This window comes from Arachis hypogaea, chromosome 18 (assembly GCF_003086295.3).
Source record: "Arachis hypogaea cultivar Tifrunner chromosome 18, arahy.Tifrunner.gnm2.J5K5, whole genome shotgun sequence".
Taxonomy (NCBI): domain Eukaryota; kingdom Viridiplantae; phylum Streptophyta; class Magnoliopsida; order Fabales; family Fabaceae; genus Arachis; species Arachis hypogaea.
Genome location: NC_092053.1, coordinates 103,869,370 through 103,883,858, shown reverse-complemented (window position 1 = coordinate 103,883,858; position 14,489 = coordinate 103,869,370). Strand labels below are relative to the sequence as shown.

The window sequence follows — 14,489 nt, the reverse complement described above, 5'->3', positions numbered from 1 at the left end:
ATTTAAAAAAAAATTCAACCAAAAACAATGATAGAAGACTCTAAACCAAAAAAAGAAAAATTTTTCCTAATCTAAGCAACAAAATAAACCGTCAGTTGTCCAAACTCAAACAATCCCCGGCAACGGCACCAAAAACTTGGTGCACAAAATTGTGATTCACACTTTTCACAACTCCGCACAACTAACCAGCAAGTGCACTGAGTCGTCCAAGTAATACCTTACGTGAGTAAGGGTCGATCCCACGGAGATTGTTGGCTTGAAGTAATCTATGGTTACCTTGTAAATCTTAGTCAGGAGATTAATTATGATTATCAGTTTGAATTGCGAAAAATAAAAGAGCATGAAATAAATACTTGTTATGTAGTAATGGAGAATATGTTGGAGTTTTGGAGATGCTTTGTCTTCTGAATCTCTGCTTTCCCCTGTCTTCTTCTTCATGCACGCAAGGTTCTTCCTATGGCAAGCTGTGTGTTGGTGGATCACCGTTGTCAATGGCTACCATCCGTCCTCTCAGTGAAAATGGTCCAGGTGCGCTGTCACCGCACGACTAATCATCTGTCGGTTCTCACTCATGCTGGAATAGGATCCATTGATCCTTTTGCGTCTGTCACTACGCCCAACCCTTGTGAGTTTGAAGCTCGTCACAGTCATTCAATCCCTGAATCCTACTCGGAATACCACAGACAAGGTTTAGACTTTCCGGATTCTCAAGAATCCTGCCAATGGATTCTAGCTTATACCACGAAGATTCTGATTAAGGAATCCAAGAGATACTCATTCAATCGAAGGTAGAACGGAAGTGGTTGTCAGGCACGCGTTCATAGATTGAGAATGGTGATGAGTGTCACGGATCATCACATTCATCATATTGAAGTGCGAATGAACATCTTAGATAGAAACAAGCGTGTTTGAATAGAAAACAGAAATAATTGCATTAATTCATCGAGACACAGCAGAGCTCCTCACCCCCAACAATGGAGTTTAGAGACTCATGCCGTCAAAGAGTATAAAGTTCAGATCTAAAAATGTCATGAGGTGCAAAATAAATCTCTAAAAGTTGTTTAAATATTAAACTAGTAACCTAGGTTTACAGAAAATGAGTAGACTAAGATAGATAGTGCAGAAATCCACTTTTGGGGCCCACTTGGTATGTGTTGGGACTGAGACTTGAACTTTACACGTGCTTAGGCTGTTTCCAGAGTCAAACGCTAGGTTGTAACCTGTTTCTGGCATTTAACTCCAACTTGTAACCTGTTTCTGGCGTTTAACGCCAGAATGCAACATGAAACTGGCGTTGAACGCCAGTTTACGTCATTTATCCTTGAGCAAAGTATGAACTATTATATATTGCTGGAAAGCCCTGGATGTCTACTTTCCAATGCAATTGAGAGTGCACCATTTGGACTCCTGTAGCTCCAGAAAATTCATTTCGAGTGCAAGGAGGTCAGAATCCAATAGCATCTGCAATCCTTTTTCAGCCTGAATCAGATTTTTGCTCAGCTCCCTCAATTTCAGCCAGAAAATACCTGAAATCACAGAAAAACATACAAACTCATAGTAAAGTCTAGAAATATGAATTTTGCCTAGAAACTAATAAAAATATACTAAAAAATAACTAAAACATGCTAAAAACTACATGAAATTACCCCCCAAAAAGCGTATAAAATATCCGCTCATCAATATTCAAATTTTAATTAAGCCGATTATTAATAATTACATCATACACTATTGCATAGACATATTTTAGGTTCTAATAATCAAATGTACCTTGTTAGTCTACAATAGATGGATGTTAATCTACGATAGATGGATGCACCACGTGAAAACCCACTACTCTTCATACATTCATATTGAGTGTTTTATTATTTTTTTTTTTGCTCTTTGAACTAGGGGCTTGCAGTGCTATATCATGTTAATGGAATAAACTTGATGACTATTTCTTCTTCTAATTTATGGTAATATCATTATAGATTAGTTGTTTACGGTAAATCCTTTTCTCAGTGCAATCTTATCATTATGTTGTACAGAATATCTTTTAAACTAATTTAACTGGAACATGCTAATTCAAATTTAATAACACTTTTTTAATTTATTTCTTATTTGACAGATAATCATGGCACCAAAAGGTAGAGGTGGACGAATAGTACGAAACACTCGTCTCGATCAATCTCAGCTTTCCTCACGTAGGCCAAGTATACATTCGCCGTTGAGTTTATTTTACCATTAACAACTCTTGATTTAGGAAATATGATGTATGCTTATTTTATTGAGTTTAGGTGAGCAAACTGTTGACATTGATTCTTCTCAACCACCGATACAGGTGTTAGGTATGTAGTTGTACTATACGTTTGAGCTGTATGTCTTTATTGTAATTTAATTAATCCTAGGCGAGGAAGTGGTTTTATCGTATCTATTTTTTTTTTTTTGGCTTTTTTTTGTTTAGGTCAACAGAGCGATAATAATGATGAGCTTCATCTTACACATTTGAATGTGGGATCAGCATCACACCCATGCCTACAAGTTTTATCACAATCATCACCTCAATTAGATGGTATGATTTATTTCAGCTAAATGTTTACATATTCACAAATAACTACACATCAAATTGAAAATTCTCTTATTCATTGTAGGTGTGAATTTGTCTGACGCATCTGCTTTAGACGCAGAAGATAATGAGCTACCTAATGTTAGACAATCAAGTGTGCATGCTAAAACTAGGAGTAACAGAAAGTTGAAAATAGCTATAGAGAAAGGCGATAAACCGTAAGTAGTTATACTATTATGTTGACCTTCCTATATCAGCATACTTTCTACTTAAAATGAAAAAGAAGGGTATCACTAGGTGCAGTATCTAAAAATTATTAGTTTATTACTAGATTTATTAAAATTGACCCAATTTGAACCTAGTTTTTTTCATGCAATCACAAATTATCAAAAAGGTATGTTTGCTATTAGAGTCTTATATATGTCTCATTTATGTTATATTATTTATTAATTTATTATATTTATTTTTATAAAATAAACAAAAAAATAAATATAAATATGTGGATATTCTTTTTCTTTGTAAAACATTAATATTAATCTAAGTTTAAGTTCACGACACAGGAAATGCATTTCACTAAAGTCCAAAACATATGGCCATTCCAGATCACAATGAAAAAATCTATTAGTAAATAGTTTCAAAGAAATAAAGCATCTCTTTTCTTTTATATCCTTTTATCCAGTATTATCACTTCTGCTCAATTAAGAAAAATAAATATAAATATGTGCATATTTCTTGTATTCCTTTCATCTGAAATTTGTCAAAACAGCAAACATAAATACGGATAACAGTAACTCCATGAAAATGATATGTGACCAACAGTTAATACATGCTTCTTGAGTAAACTAAATATTTGTTCTGATTATTACTTGTTTTTTTCTGATATGTTCTTAATTTAATTGATGCGGTTTTTTTTTATTAATTTACTTGATGCACTCATGGGAGCTTTACATTCTTATGATCTATGTTATTTGTATGAATTATTTTAAAGTTGTGAGTAGTATAGCTAAGCCCATTCTTTATTGTTGCTTTAATGATCTATGTTGTTGTGTGTTAAACTATTTTTAATAATCGTATATTTTTTAATGTAGGAAGAGATTTACAGATCATACGGTAACTCGTGACATTACGAAAGATTTGCTAAGCATGATACCTTCTCCAGCGCCAAGATGGCAGGATTATTATCCGAACATGAAGGACGAGTTGTTTAAAGGTTTCCTGGTAAGTGATTATGATGTTGCTTCAATGCGATTTTAATAGATAATTGGATTGAGTAGTTACTAAGTCTTTCGATCACTTAAATTTAGGAAAAATACGAATTTGCATCAAATTATGATAAGGCTATGGCCAGAGTTGTTTGGAATAGGACAATGCTTGACCGCTATCCTGATATTTTAAAAAGAGCAAGGGAAAGAGCTTTTAAGGAGGCAAACTCAACCAGTATTACTGACATTAAGGGTCATGGACCTAAAGCAATGAAAGTTGATGTTTGGAATGGTTTAGTTGATCACTGGTTAGATTCAAAATGGAAAAATAAGTTTGTGGCTGGTCAAAAAAATAGTGCTGCTATGCCTGCTCATAAACTACACACTACAGGGTCTATTAGTTTTGGCGAACACAAGAGAAGAAATGTATAAAGAAAATTTTTACCTATCTCAAATGCATTTTGTTAATATATTCTAATAAATATTGTTACAGGAAGCTAAGTTGAAGCGTCGTGTATCTTTCCTTGAAGTATATGATGATGTTCATAAGAAAAAAAGTGGAGAATATGTTTCTGAAGTATCCAAGAAAATTATTGTAAGTGTCTTTAATTTTGTAGTATAATTTACTTTTTCAATTTTCTTAATAATATTTTTCTACTGTAGGACTTATATGGAGACGCAATATCACAAAAATATGGAGAAGATTTATTAGATCAACCTGAAGTTGATCCTGATGTATGGACAGAAGTTGCAGGAACCAACAAGAAAGGACAAGTTCATGGGTTAGGCTGCAGTCTAGATATTGGTATTTGTGATCATAGAGATGTGTCATTACCAAAAGATACAGATGTTTCTACAGTCAAACTGGTTTCACAAGAGGACATTACTGAAGCTATTAAAGAAGCATTGCCTAATACTATAAATGCAGTGTTGCCTAGTATTGTAAATGAAGCTATACAGAGTAATCTACTGTCTTTTCTTTCTAAGATTCCAGGATTCCCCCAAGAAAAGGACCATTAGAGTGATTTTGCTCGCAATAATATTGATTAGGTGGCTTATGTTAATGCATTTTATTAGGCTTAGCTTATTTAGGTAGTTTATTTGTTTGATAGATAATTGATTAGGCAATTTGTTTCATTTTCAGGTTTTATAGAAGTTAGCTTACTTTTATTGGTAGTTTACTTAGTTGATAATAATTTCTTGGATTGATTTTTATAGTTACTAATATTGTTAGATTTAGCGTGTTTTGGTATTTTATTTGTGAAGTGCTTATGTTGGAGATGTTACATTAGACTTTTATTTTAATGAATATATTGGGTTTGATTTTTTTTAAACTGGTATAATTTTGATGAACTAATTTTATTTGTATGCATTATCTTAGTTCAATCACTAAAATAAAAAAAATAATATGATGTTTATTTTAGTATAGCAACAAAATTGGAATCCTAACCGATATTCTAGAAAAATTAGTGACATACTCATTGTTGACGATGGTGACAAATTAAAGACTATATTGCGACTGAAATATTTGTGCGATACCTATAGATTTGTTACTAATTTAAAAGGAATTTGCGATGATATTTTGCGATAGTATTGCAACTAATTAACTACATATTATTTCCTAGTAAATTGGCGACTATTTCATAACTCTACTTTCTCATTTTGAATAGCTTTGGTATAGCGACAATATTCCTACAAATTTGATTAAGGATTTTCAAAGATTAGCTATAGATTTGCTACAAAATGTGACAGATTTGCGATCACATTAGCGGACAACTTGCGACAAGTTAGGTTCAGAAAAATTCCTCGCTAATTAGTATCAACTAAGCATTCTATTTTGTCTACGAAGTTAGCTTGCATTTAGTGATGACTCTGCTACATTAGAGTTTGTCGCTAATTAGCAACTACCGTTTAGTCTATTTCTTCTTTGGAATTAGCTTTTACTTTAGTGATGGATTTGCGACTATCTATTCGGTAGCTAAAAAATTTTTCGATGAATTAGCGACTACTGTGTTTGCCTCACTGATCTGCGACTTGTAATTAGCGAGGAAAGCATTAGTTACTAGGCGGTAGCTAATCCGTCACAAATTCTATTTTGCGTCAGATTAGCGACGATTTTACGACTCTTTTTGTAGTAGCTAATTGGCCATATTCTTGTAGTGGACGCCTGGGTAGTAGCAGCAGTAGTGAATTATTTCACTTACTCCAGGTTGAGCTTTTAAACACACGCCTGGGTAGTAGCCGCATTAGTGGTTATTCTACTGGCTCTGGGTTAAGTGAGTAGTAGCAAAGGGGTTGTAGCTCAAATCTACTTGCTCTGTAATTGGTGTTTCTGGCCATGGTTAGCTACCAAGATGTGTCGGGTTGGCTATATAACCGACAGATGATATCATCAGCCATAGAACAGGCATACATCATATGCATATGTGTGTTTTGTTTGATTGTGCATTAATTGCACTTGCCTATGTGATCATTATACCTACTTGCTAAATTTGCTACCTGTTGTAATTGTATTTTACTTGTATTTGCATTGTCTGTATCTTGTTTGTCTGTGCTATGGAGTTCTAGAGGAACGGAAGAAGGTGAGAAGCTAAAGGATCAAGTTAGGTTTGAGTTAGAATTTTGAACCCTTAGCTACCCCACCTTATTAATGGCTTATTTATGGTGGTAAAGAATAGTTTTTAAGTTTGTAATCTTTTGTCGGAAGTTCTAGGATCGCCTTTGGCTTTCCCGGGATATTATATGTTAGATATGTGGACACTGTTACCATACTGAGAACCTCTGGTTCTCACCCCACACATATTTCGTGGTTTTCAGATGCAGGTCAAGCGGCACCTCACTGAGGGATTATGGGAGCTCTTGTCAGCGAAAGATCCTTGTGTGTTGGGTTTACATTTTGGTTAAGATGTACATATAGATATTATTATAGCTCCACTATGTATATTTTATGTTTTATCCCTTTTAGAGGTTGACTTGGAGAAACAGGTTCTATAAATTGTGTTTTAAGTCTCTTTAGGGTTTTTCTCATGTATATATGTATATATGCTCTGGCCGGTTTTAACTTTGCGAGCCGAGTCAAAAGCTTTGCCATTTGTGTCTTGGAACTCTTTTCCTAGGTGTAAAGTTTCATGTGGTAGGATGTTACATGCGAGGCCTCTGACAAAAAAAATAAATAATCACAATTAGAAAAATATTGTATATGTGCATTGACATAACAAATTGAGTTAACTATTATATACATTTATTTAACAGAAATTTACACATATGTACTAACTGAATTTACAAAAATAAAATTTTTTACGTTAATATTTACTTAGTTAATTAATAAATATTTTTCAATATGTTACTTAAAATAAAAACATTAACTAAAGTAATTAATAATCTTATTAACAAATTTTTACTTAATACTTAATAATTTAATTTAGGTAAATACAAAATTACATAATTATTCACTTGAAAAATAACTTTTACTTGGATAGTAAATAACTAAATTAATAAATTAAGAAACATGTAACTAATAAATTAGGTTCAACGGTTCGAAAACATCTGTCACATCATCTAATATCTAATTAACAACTATGTACTTAAAAACTTAATTACAAAAAAAAAAAAAAATCAAAACCACATTCCTAAAATCATATTGAGATATGCCTCAAAGTAGTCCCTGAAGTTGCACTCGAGCCTCGAAGTAATCCCTGAAGTTAATAATTCCTCAAATTCGTCCCTAAAATTGCACTTCGGGATTCATAGTAGTCCTTGAAATAATTTTCGTCCATCCTTGCTACCGGAAAACTGAGCTGGACTAAAACGACGCCGTTTTATATTTATTAAAAAAAAAACCTAATCCCCAATACGACGTCATTTTATATTTATAAAAAAAGAAACTAATCCTTATCTTCACCAATTCTCTTCTTCACTATTCTTCTTCTTCTTCTTCAATTTCATAGTAGCAACAAGAACAACATCATCAGAACCAACAAAAATCACAGAGTTAAGAAAACTAACAATTACAAAAAATCACAAAAAAACCAACAACAATTAGAAAAGATCAATTAACCTAAATAACAAGCATAAGTCAACCTAAATAGCAACAATCACAAAAAACAGCAACAATTACAGAATAAAAAACAACAAAAAATCAACCTTGGCAACTACATTAAAACATAATCACCAGCAACAATAATCATCCAAAATATTAAACAATAATGATTAAATAACTAAAAAAAACTCACCTTTGCTGCAGAGAAGAGAAAAAGAATGCAGAGGAAGACAAAGAGGAGAACAGAGAGCAGACGGCGACAAGTAGGGAGGGACTGTCAGTCGGGACAATGGAGAGCGCCTGGAGCTGATCGTGAGAGACATTCTGTTTGTGGCTCGGAGCGCCTGCCTCGTTGTGGAGCTGTTGGTGGGCTTTGGAGTCGCCGGCGAGTGCGGCGGGCTCGAGAGCGATGATGGTGACGACGGAGGGTTGGGGGTGGTTGACAGAGCGCTTGAAAATAGTGGGAAAGTGTGAAATTTAGACGGTGAGGTCGGAGAGCACTTGGATCTCGTGGTGGTGCGGAGAAGCAGATTGGGAGTGTGAGAGAAGGGGATGGGAAAAGGGTAGGTTAGGGAGGGGCGATCGGCGCGGCACCGAAATAGAGGCCGACGACAAAGAGGGTTGAGGAAAGCTTGCTTGTGAGTGAGAGAAGGGGAAGGGAAAATGGTAGGTTGGAGAAGGGGAAGAGTTGGGGAAGGGGAAGGGGTGGGGTTTAACGTGTTTTTATTTTTTTATTTTTTTAATAAACATAAAACTACATCGTTTCCAATGTTTTTTTTTGTTTTCTTTTTTTTTTTTACTTCTCAAAACGACGTCGTTTTAAGATTTCGACAAACGGAAAATTCCTCAAGGACTACTATGAGTCCCGGAGTGCAATTTCAGGGACGAATTTGAGGAATTATTAATTTCAAGGATTACTTCGAGGCTCGAGTGCAACTTTAGGGACTACTTTGAGGCTTATCTCAATCATATTCTATCAGTGACCTGTTGCTAACGATATATTTAGTCACCTAAACTATAAATTGTATTATAGTTCTTAGCAAGTATCCTAACCATGGCTATACATATATGGAATAACATAAACGTCAAGAACTAATCACAAAGTCGGCTGCGCCGGCGACGTGCCATGTCGCGTTCAGTCGATTAATGTCCGAATCACGTGAATCTGTGCGCGCTATTTTCGTCTTACTCAATAATATGGTCAGAAAAGGATAGAAGAGACCAAAAAATGGTGGAAAGGTTGAAAATGGGCCCAATAAGTTGATGTGAATTACATCTATATATAGACCTCATCCAATCTTATATCGTTTTTAATGTAAACGAGATAAGTTTACACGTATCTCTCGTTTACACGATAAACGAGATAAGTCATCCTACGTATTTTTGTAATAATTTTTAAAATTATTTATTTCAATAAATGAAATATTTTTTAATTTATTTAAATAAAAAATTCGTAATAATGAAGGAAACAAAATCCCAAAATTAGAGACATCTAAAGCTATACATGATACACAAACAACAATCTCAAGTCACAAGATGTCCTCATTTTGTTTTTTGTTTTTTTTTTTTTCCTTATGACAACAATGTGATGAGGTGGTGCTTTTTCCACCGTCCCATTTTCCAATTTTATGAGATGCCATGTTCGTAGTTTTATTTTTCTCCGTCATTTTCTTCTTCTCCCCTTTTTTTTCCCTTTCTCTTCGTGAAGATTCTCTCCTTGTGTGTGTGTCTATTCTTCTTCCATTCGTTCAGAAGCACAACCCTTTAAATAGCTTCTCTATTCAAAATCCTATTTTCCAACCCAACAATTAAAAAAATAAAAAGAAGGAATTTTTTATTATCTTTTTAAGGATACACACACAACAATCCACACCGTGCTTCTCGCCCTTTTCTTTCTTTTGCCATCACTTGTTCTGCCAGAAAGGCCCCCCTTTTTTTCTTGCTGATTTTTCGCCCCAGAAATCTAGAGAGTAACAAATCAAAAAGATAATCCATACCCAGAATTTCTGTCTGAAATATATTGTGGGGTTTATCTATTTTTTATTTTTGGTTTTTTCCAAAACAACTTTTTTTTTTTCCTTTCAATTTTTTCAACTTCCTAGTTGAAGACGACGTGTAAAGCTGAAAACATAAAAAGGGTGTTTTTGTTTATTTTGCTTATTTTGCTTATTTTTGGTGTTTTGGATGATCTGTATTTTCCCTTGTTCAGTGGATTTGTTGTTGAAAGGGGGTTTTGAGAATATTTTGGTGAAGATTTTGAAGCTGAGATTTTTCTGGTGAAGTACTACTCCTATGGCTGCTCAATTGCAGAAACGTATTTCCTCTTTCTTTTCTACTATTTTCATGCATGGTTTATTATTATTATTATTTCCTCAATTTTTACTGATTTGAGTTGTATTTTTTGGTTTTGACAGCTGCGGATGAACTTGTTAGGAAGAAACCTCATGGTGATTCTTCAACGGTTGAACTCAATAATTCCAACATGGTAAAATTCCCATTTATGCCCCCACATGTCTTTCTTTCTGTTGCATGTGATCTGTTAAGTACAATTTTAGCTTCAAATTTGTGAGAATTTTGTTATTTTGCTGTTTTCTTTTTTTGTTTATTTATTTTCCTGTTGATGTGCTTTCATTAAGGATTAACTGTTTCATTGGTTATGTGTAAGGCATGTTTTCTCACTGTGGTTACGGTTTTGTATATGTTGATCAGGTTCCTTCAAAGGGTGGAAGCTCTCCATCAGATGCAAGATCATGTGTGTCATCTGTAGGAGATGCATCTGGGAGTGGTAAAGAAGGAGATGTGGATCATGAGTACCTTGCCATGGATCAGAGTGTTCCTTTTCCTGGTGGTGGCTATTATGGCTACTACTATCCAGGTGAAAGAACGCTCCTTCAGATGGTTCTCTATTTCGTCTTGATTGTAATTGTATATTCATATGTTTCTCTTTCTTACGTTAGAATGATCACAGGTTATGGTGGTTTCTTTGGAGAGCCAGATAATCAAGGATACTATGTTGGTGCTGATGCAGTTGATCTTCAGTATCCTGTAAGCCTTCTACGCTGACCCGTCATTGGTCATGTTGAGTCGTCTTGTGTGGTTGACTTGCTTTTTGTTTGGTCAATTTGAGTCGTGCCGGCAATGCAATGATACGATAGTCTATTTGATTTCGATAACATATCTTGTGCTGGGCAAGGTAGAATAAAAACTGGGGGAATGGATTCTGCTTATGTCCCTAATTCTTGTGAAGTTTAACAATTAACATGGTCACCAAGAATCATATTCTTGGGGGCAAGGGTTGAATGGAAATTATAATAATTATAATAACAGTAATGTATTTCTTGGCGGCCTGATTTGCTTGATTTTGTGTTTTCTTTGGGACTTGAATGGCATGCTGTAACCAGTGTAGTTGGTATCTGAGATTCCAACTTCAAATTTTTTGAAACATTAAACAGTTCTTATTAAACTGTTAATTTAGGGCAAATGTGGCCAGTAAATGGGGTTTCCTTAAATATAGGAATTGCTGAATGCTGTCTAGTTCTTTGCATTCTCATTTTCTGGTCATCCAACCACAGAATTGATCCTTTTTTCTTTTGTTCTGTGATATCTTTAATAAATGTCTCAGTACATATTTTTGTCCCCTTCCCTTTTCTTTTTTCTTTTCTTTTTTTTTTTAATTTATTTTTTATTTAGGTTGTGCCAGCAGATAATGGATCTTATGCCTATCTCATGCCAGGATTTCAGACTGGCTACTCTTCATACTTTGCTCTGAATACAGCTGGCGTCGACGGGCAGTATGTTGGCCATCAAGTGTATCCCCCTGGCTCCATATTCCAACAACCAATTGGTTCACCTGGGTACTTCTCGGCTTCTCTACCTTATGGGGAGTTTCTGCCGTCAACACATTTGTGGGATTTGTCTTCAACCACACAAGATCGGTCACAAGGTGATGGCCGTAATGAGTTTTCCGGGAAACCAAGTGGTAGAACCAATTTGTCTACACAGAATCATGCGGGTGGTATAGTGTCAAAGTCCCCACATGCAGCTAACTTAACCAATCAATTGGAAGCGAAGGGTTCAACCCCATCGTTGGATGTATTGTCAACTCATGTTAAGCCAAAACAAGTTAACAAGGTAACTTTGCTCCATCATTAGGTGTTGTGGTTTATCTATCATTGTTTATATTATAATTTTAAATTTGCAATCTTTTCTCAGGCACCGTTTTCGGCCCTCCATTCAGAAACAATGGCAAAGGGTTGTTTGTCTGTCGCCAAATTTCCAACATACAATCAAGGGAAGAGTGGATACCTCTATCCGAATAACTTGCTTAACGTGAAAGCATCTACAAAGAGTTGGGTTAGTACTGACAAGTTAAAACTGCGAAGCAAGGTTAATGGTTCGCTCAATGAGCAAAATCAGGGTCCTAGAACGACTAATGTGAAAGGTTCATCTGTATCTGTGGGAGCTGGGAGTGGAAATGCTAGTAGCAAAATCAGGATAGATCTATATAACAGTCCTGATTTTGTGACCAAATATGATCATGCACTTTTCTTCGTCATCAAATCATACAGCGAAGATGATGTCCATAAGAGCATCAAGTACAATGTGTGGGCAAGTACTCCTAACGGGAATAAGAGGTTGGATAGTGCATTTCAGGATGCACAAAAGCGGATGGAAGAGAAAGGAAGCAAGTGCCCCGTATTCCTTTTCTTTTCGGTATGTGTGAAGTTCAAATCTGATTCTGTTTCAAAAATTTCAGATACATCAACCCTCTTCTTTACTTTTTCTTTTTTATTCTTTTGGTGTAATTCTTGTTTACTACAGGTCAATGCCAGTGGTCAATTTTGTGGAGTAGCCGAGATGACCGGGCGAGTCGATTTCAATAAAAGTATGGATTTCTGGCAACAAGACAAATGGAATGGATACTTCCCTGTCAAATGGCACATCATAAAGGATGTTCCAAATCCTCAGCTACGACATATAATCCTAGAGAATAACGATCATAAGCCAGTAACAAATAGTCGAGACACACAAGAGGCAAGTCTTTTTTCATGTTTGAGTAAAGCAATTCTTTACTGAGAATTCCTAAAATTATTCTTTTTGTATGTTATTGAGGTCTTGTTTGTTTCCAGGTGAGTTTTGCGCAAGGTATCGAAATTCTCAACATCTTTAAGAACTATATAGCAAGAACATCCATATTGGACGATTTTGAATTCTATGAGAGCCGCCAGAAGGTCATGCAGGAAAAGAAAATGAGGCAGTCTGTGCCCCACGCCAACATGCAGGTATCGATGCTCTTTCACTTGTTCGTAACATTATTCTAGGGTTCTTCCCGATTATAGTACACCAATTTCTCAGCATAATCTGTTCTATATAATTGGTATTGGCATCTGTGGTTGAGTGCATGTGATAGTGGGACCACGATGGCATAATTTCATTTGTACTAGCAGGGAACCTTTTGCAATAACTGGTTATATGCTATGCTTTGCCTAGTTGATAAAAGATCCTAAAGTTGATTCTCTTTACAGAATAATTTTGGAGTAGGAATTTCATAATATAAGCTCTTTTAGACTTTGGAGCATGTTATGTTATTCTTGACTTTAGCATTTCCTAGTTTATTAGCTGTAATTATATTCTCTGTTTGTTTATTTATTTAATGTGATCATGCTCATGTCCCTTTGAGATGCTTTGATAATTCTTTGGGACTTAATCAACTTTTTCATCCTTTGTAAAATATCAAATTTTTCTTTTTGATTCTTACCCTTAATTTGCATTGTTAAAATACATTTAACAACCTGTCAGGTTAATATTTAACGAAACAAATTGAAACTAAGCACCAACCTGATCTTATTTAAATTTTGGTTTTTATTTTTTATTGGTGTAAAGTGTTTTGATCTTTTCACTTATTGATTTATGTCTTCTTTTGTTGGCAGCATGTAGATGAATTAACAACTACACTTGAGTCATTAGACATATCAAATGTGAAGAACAACAACATGATGCAGGATCCGAAGTTGGTTGAGAAAGTGAAAGATTGAAGTGTTGGGGTTGATGCTCTTTCCAATGGACCCCGCCACGTCAGCATGCCGGTTAAGATTGTTACAGCCAGTACAGTTTGGCACTTCCACTTGGACTAAAAGTCTAAAAAGTAAGCACAACATGAAGTTCTCTTTAGGCCATAAAAATAAAAGGAAAAACAATGTTGGTGATGCTTTTAGGAAGGAAAAAAAAAAAGACAAAAAACTTGTGAGGGGAAATTGATGGATGCATTTCCAAAATTGTACAAAAAAAGTTTACAAATTTATGGAGTTTTTTTAGAGTTAGTGAAATGGACCCGTCGCTGATTGATGCCATTTTACAAAGGTGCTATAACCTGAGGGCATAAGTTCCTTTGTTTTCATTTTATTTTATTTTATTTTGCACATCCTTCTTGTTTCTTGTTTTAGTTCAGAAATTTTAACAGAATAACAGTTTAAAATTGCAGTAGTATGTTGTCCAAAATGAATGGGTTCCAAATGGGTGATAGTGGAAAAATCATTGGGGTTGGAAAGTTTTGCATTATTTTTTTCCTGCAAGAATATAATATTAATTGTGGCCACGAAGTGGGTGGTGCACTATTATATGATGAGATTTGAGTGTTCAAATTGTTTAGTCTAACTGGAATTATCAACCGGTAGAAATATAAAAATGGGCTAAAATTGAACTA

General features: G+C 34.9%; 1 protein-coding gene across 2 annotated transcripts; it reads left to right on the top strand.

Moving 5' to 3' along the window:
• Positions 1–9,285: 9,285 nt before the first annotated feature.
• On the top strand, positions 9,286–14,205 carry LOC112773209 (YTH domain-containing protein ECT2). Of its 2 annotated transcripts, none has more exons than XM_025818276.3 (9): positions 9,286–10,100; positions 10,201–10,271; positions 10,496–10,661; positions 10,755–10,831; positions 11,477–11,917; positions 11,999–12,499; positions 12,608–12,820; positions 12,916–13,068; positions 13,717–14,205. In XM_025818276.3, exons 1-9 carry the CDS (start codon positions 10,079–10,081, stop codon positions 13,819–13,821), a joined length of 1,749 nt encoding a protein of 582 aa, XP_025674061.1. In that variant the 5' UTR covers positions 9,286–10,078; the 3' UTR covers positions 13,822–14,205. The 2 variants fall into 2 exon arrangements, with proteins under 2 accessions (XP_025674061.1, XP_025674062.1); XM_025818277.3 differs by having other exon boundaries at positions 9,313–10,100; positions 10,744–10,831.
• Positions 14,206–14,489: the final 284 nt, after the last annotated feature.

Excerpts from the sequence above, each read along its gene's own strand:
- LOC112773209 (XM_025818276.3), top strand. The coding sequence starts at position 10,079 with ATGGCTGCTCAATTGCAGAAAC. Across the intron at positions 10,272-10,495 it reads AACTCAATAATTCCAACATG|GTTCCTTCAAAGGGTGGAAG; the intron begins GTAAAATTCCCA and ends TATGTTGATCAG. Across the intron at positions 10,662-10,754 it reads TTATGGCTACTACTATCCAG|GTTATGGTGGTTTCTTTGGA; the intron begins GTGAAAGAACGC and ends GAATGATCACAG.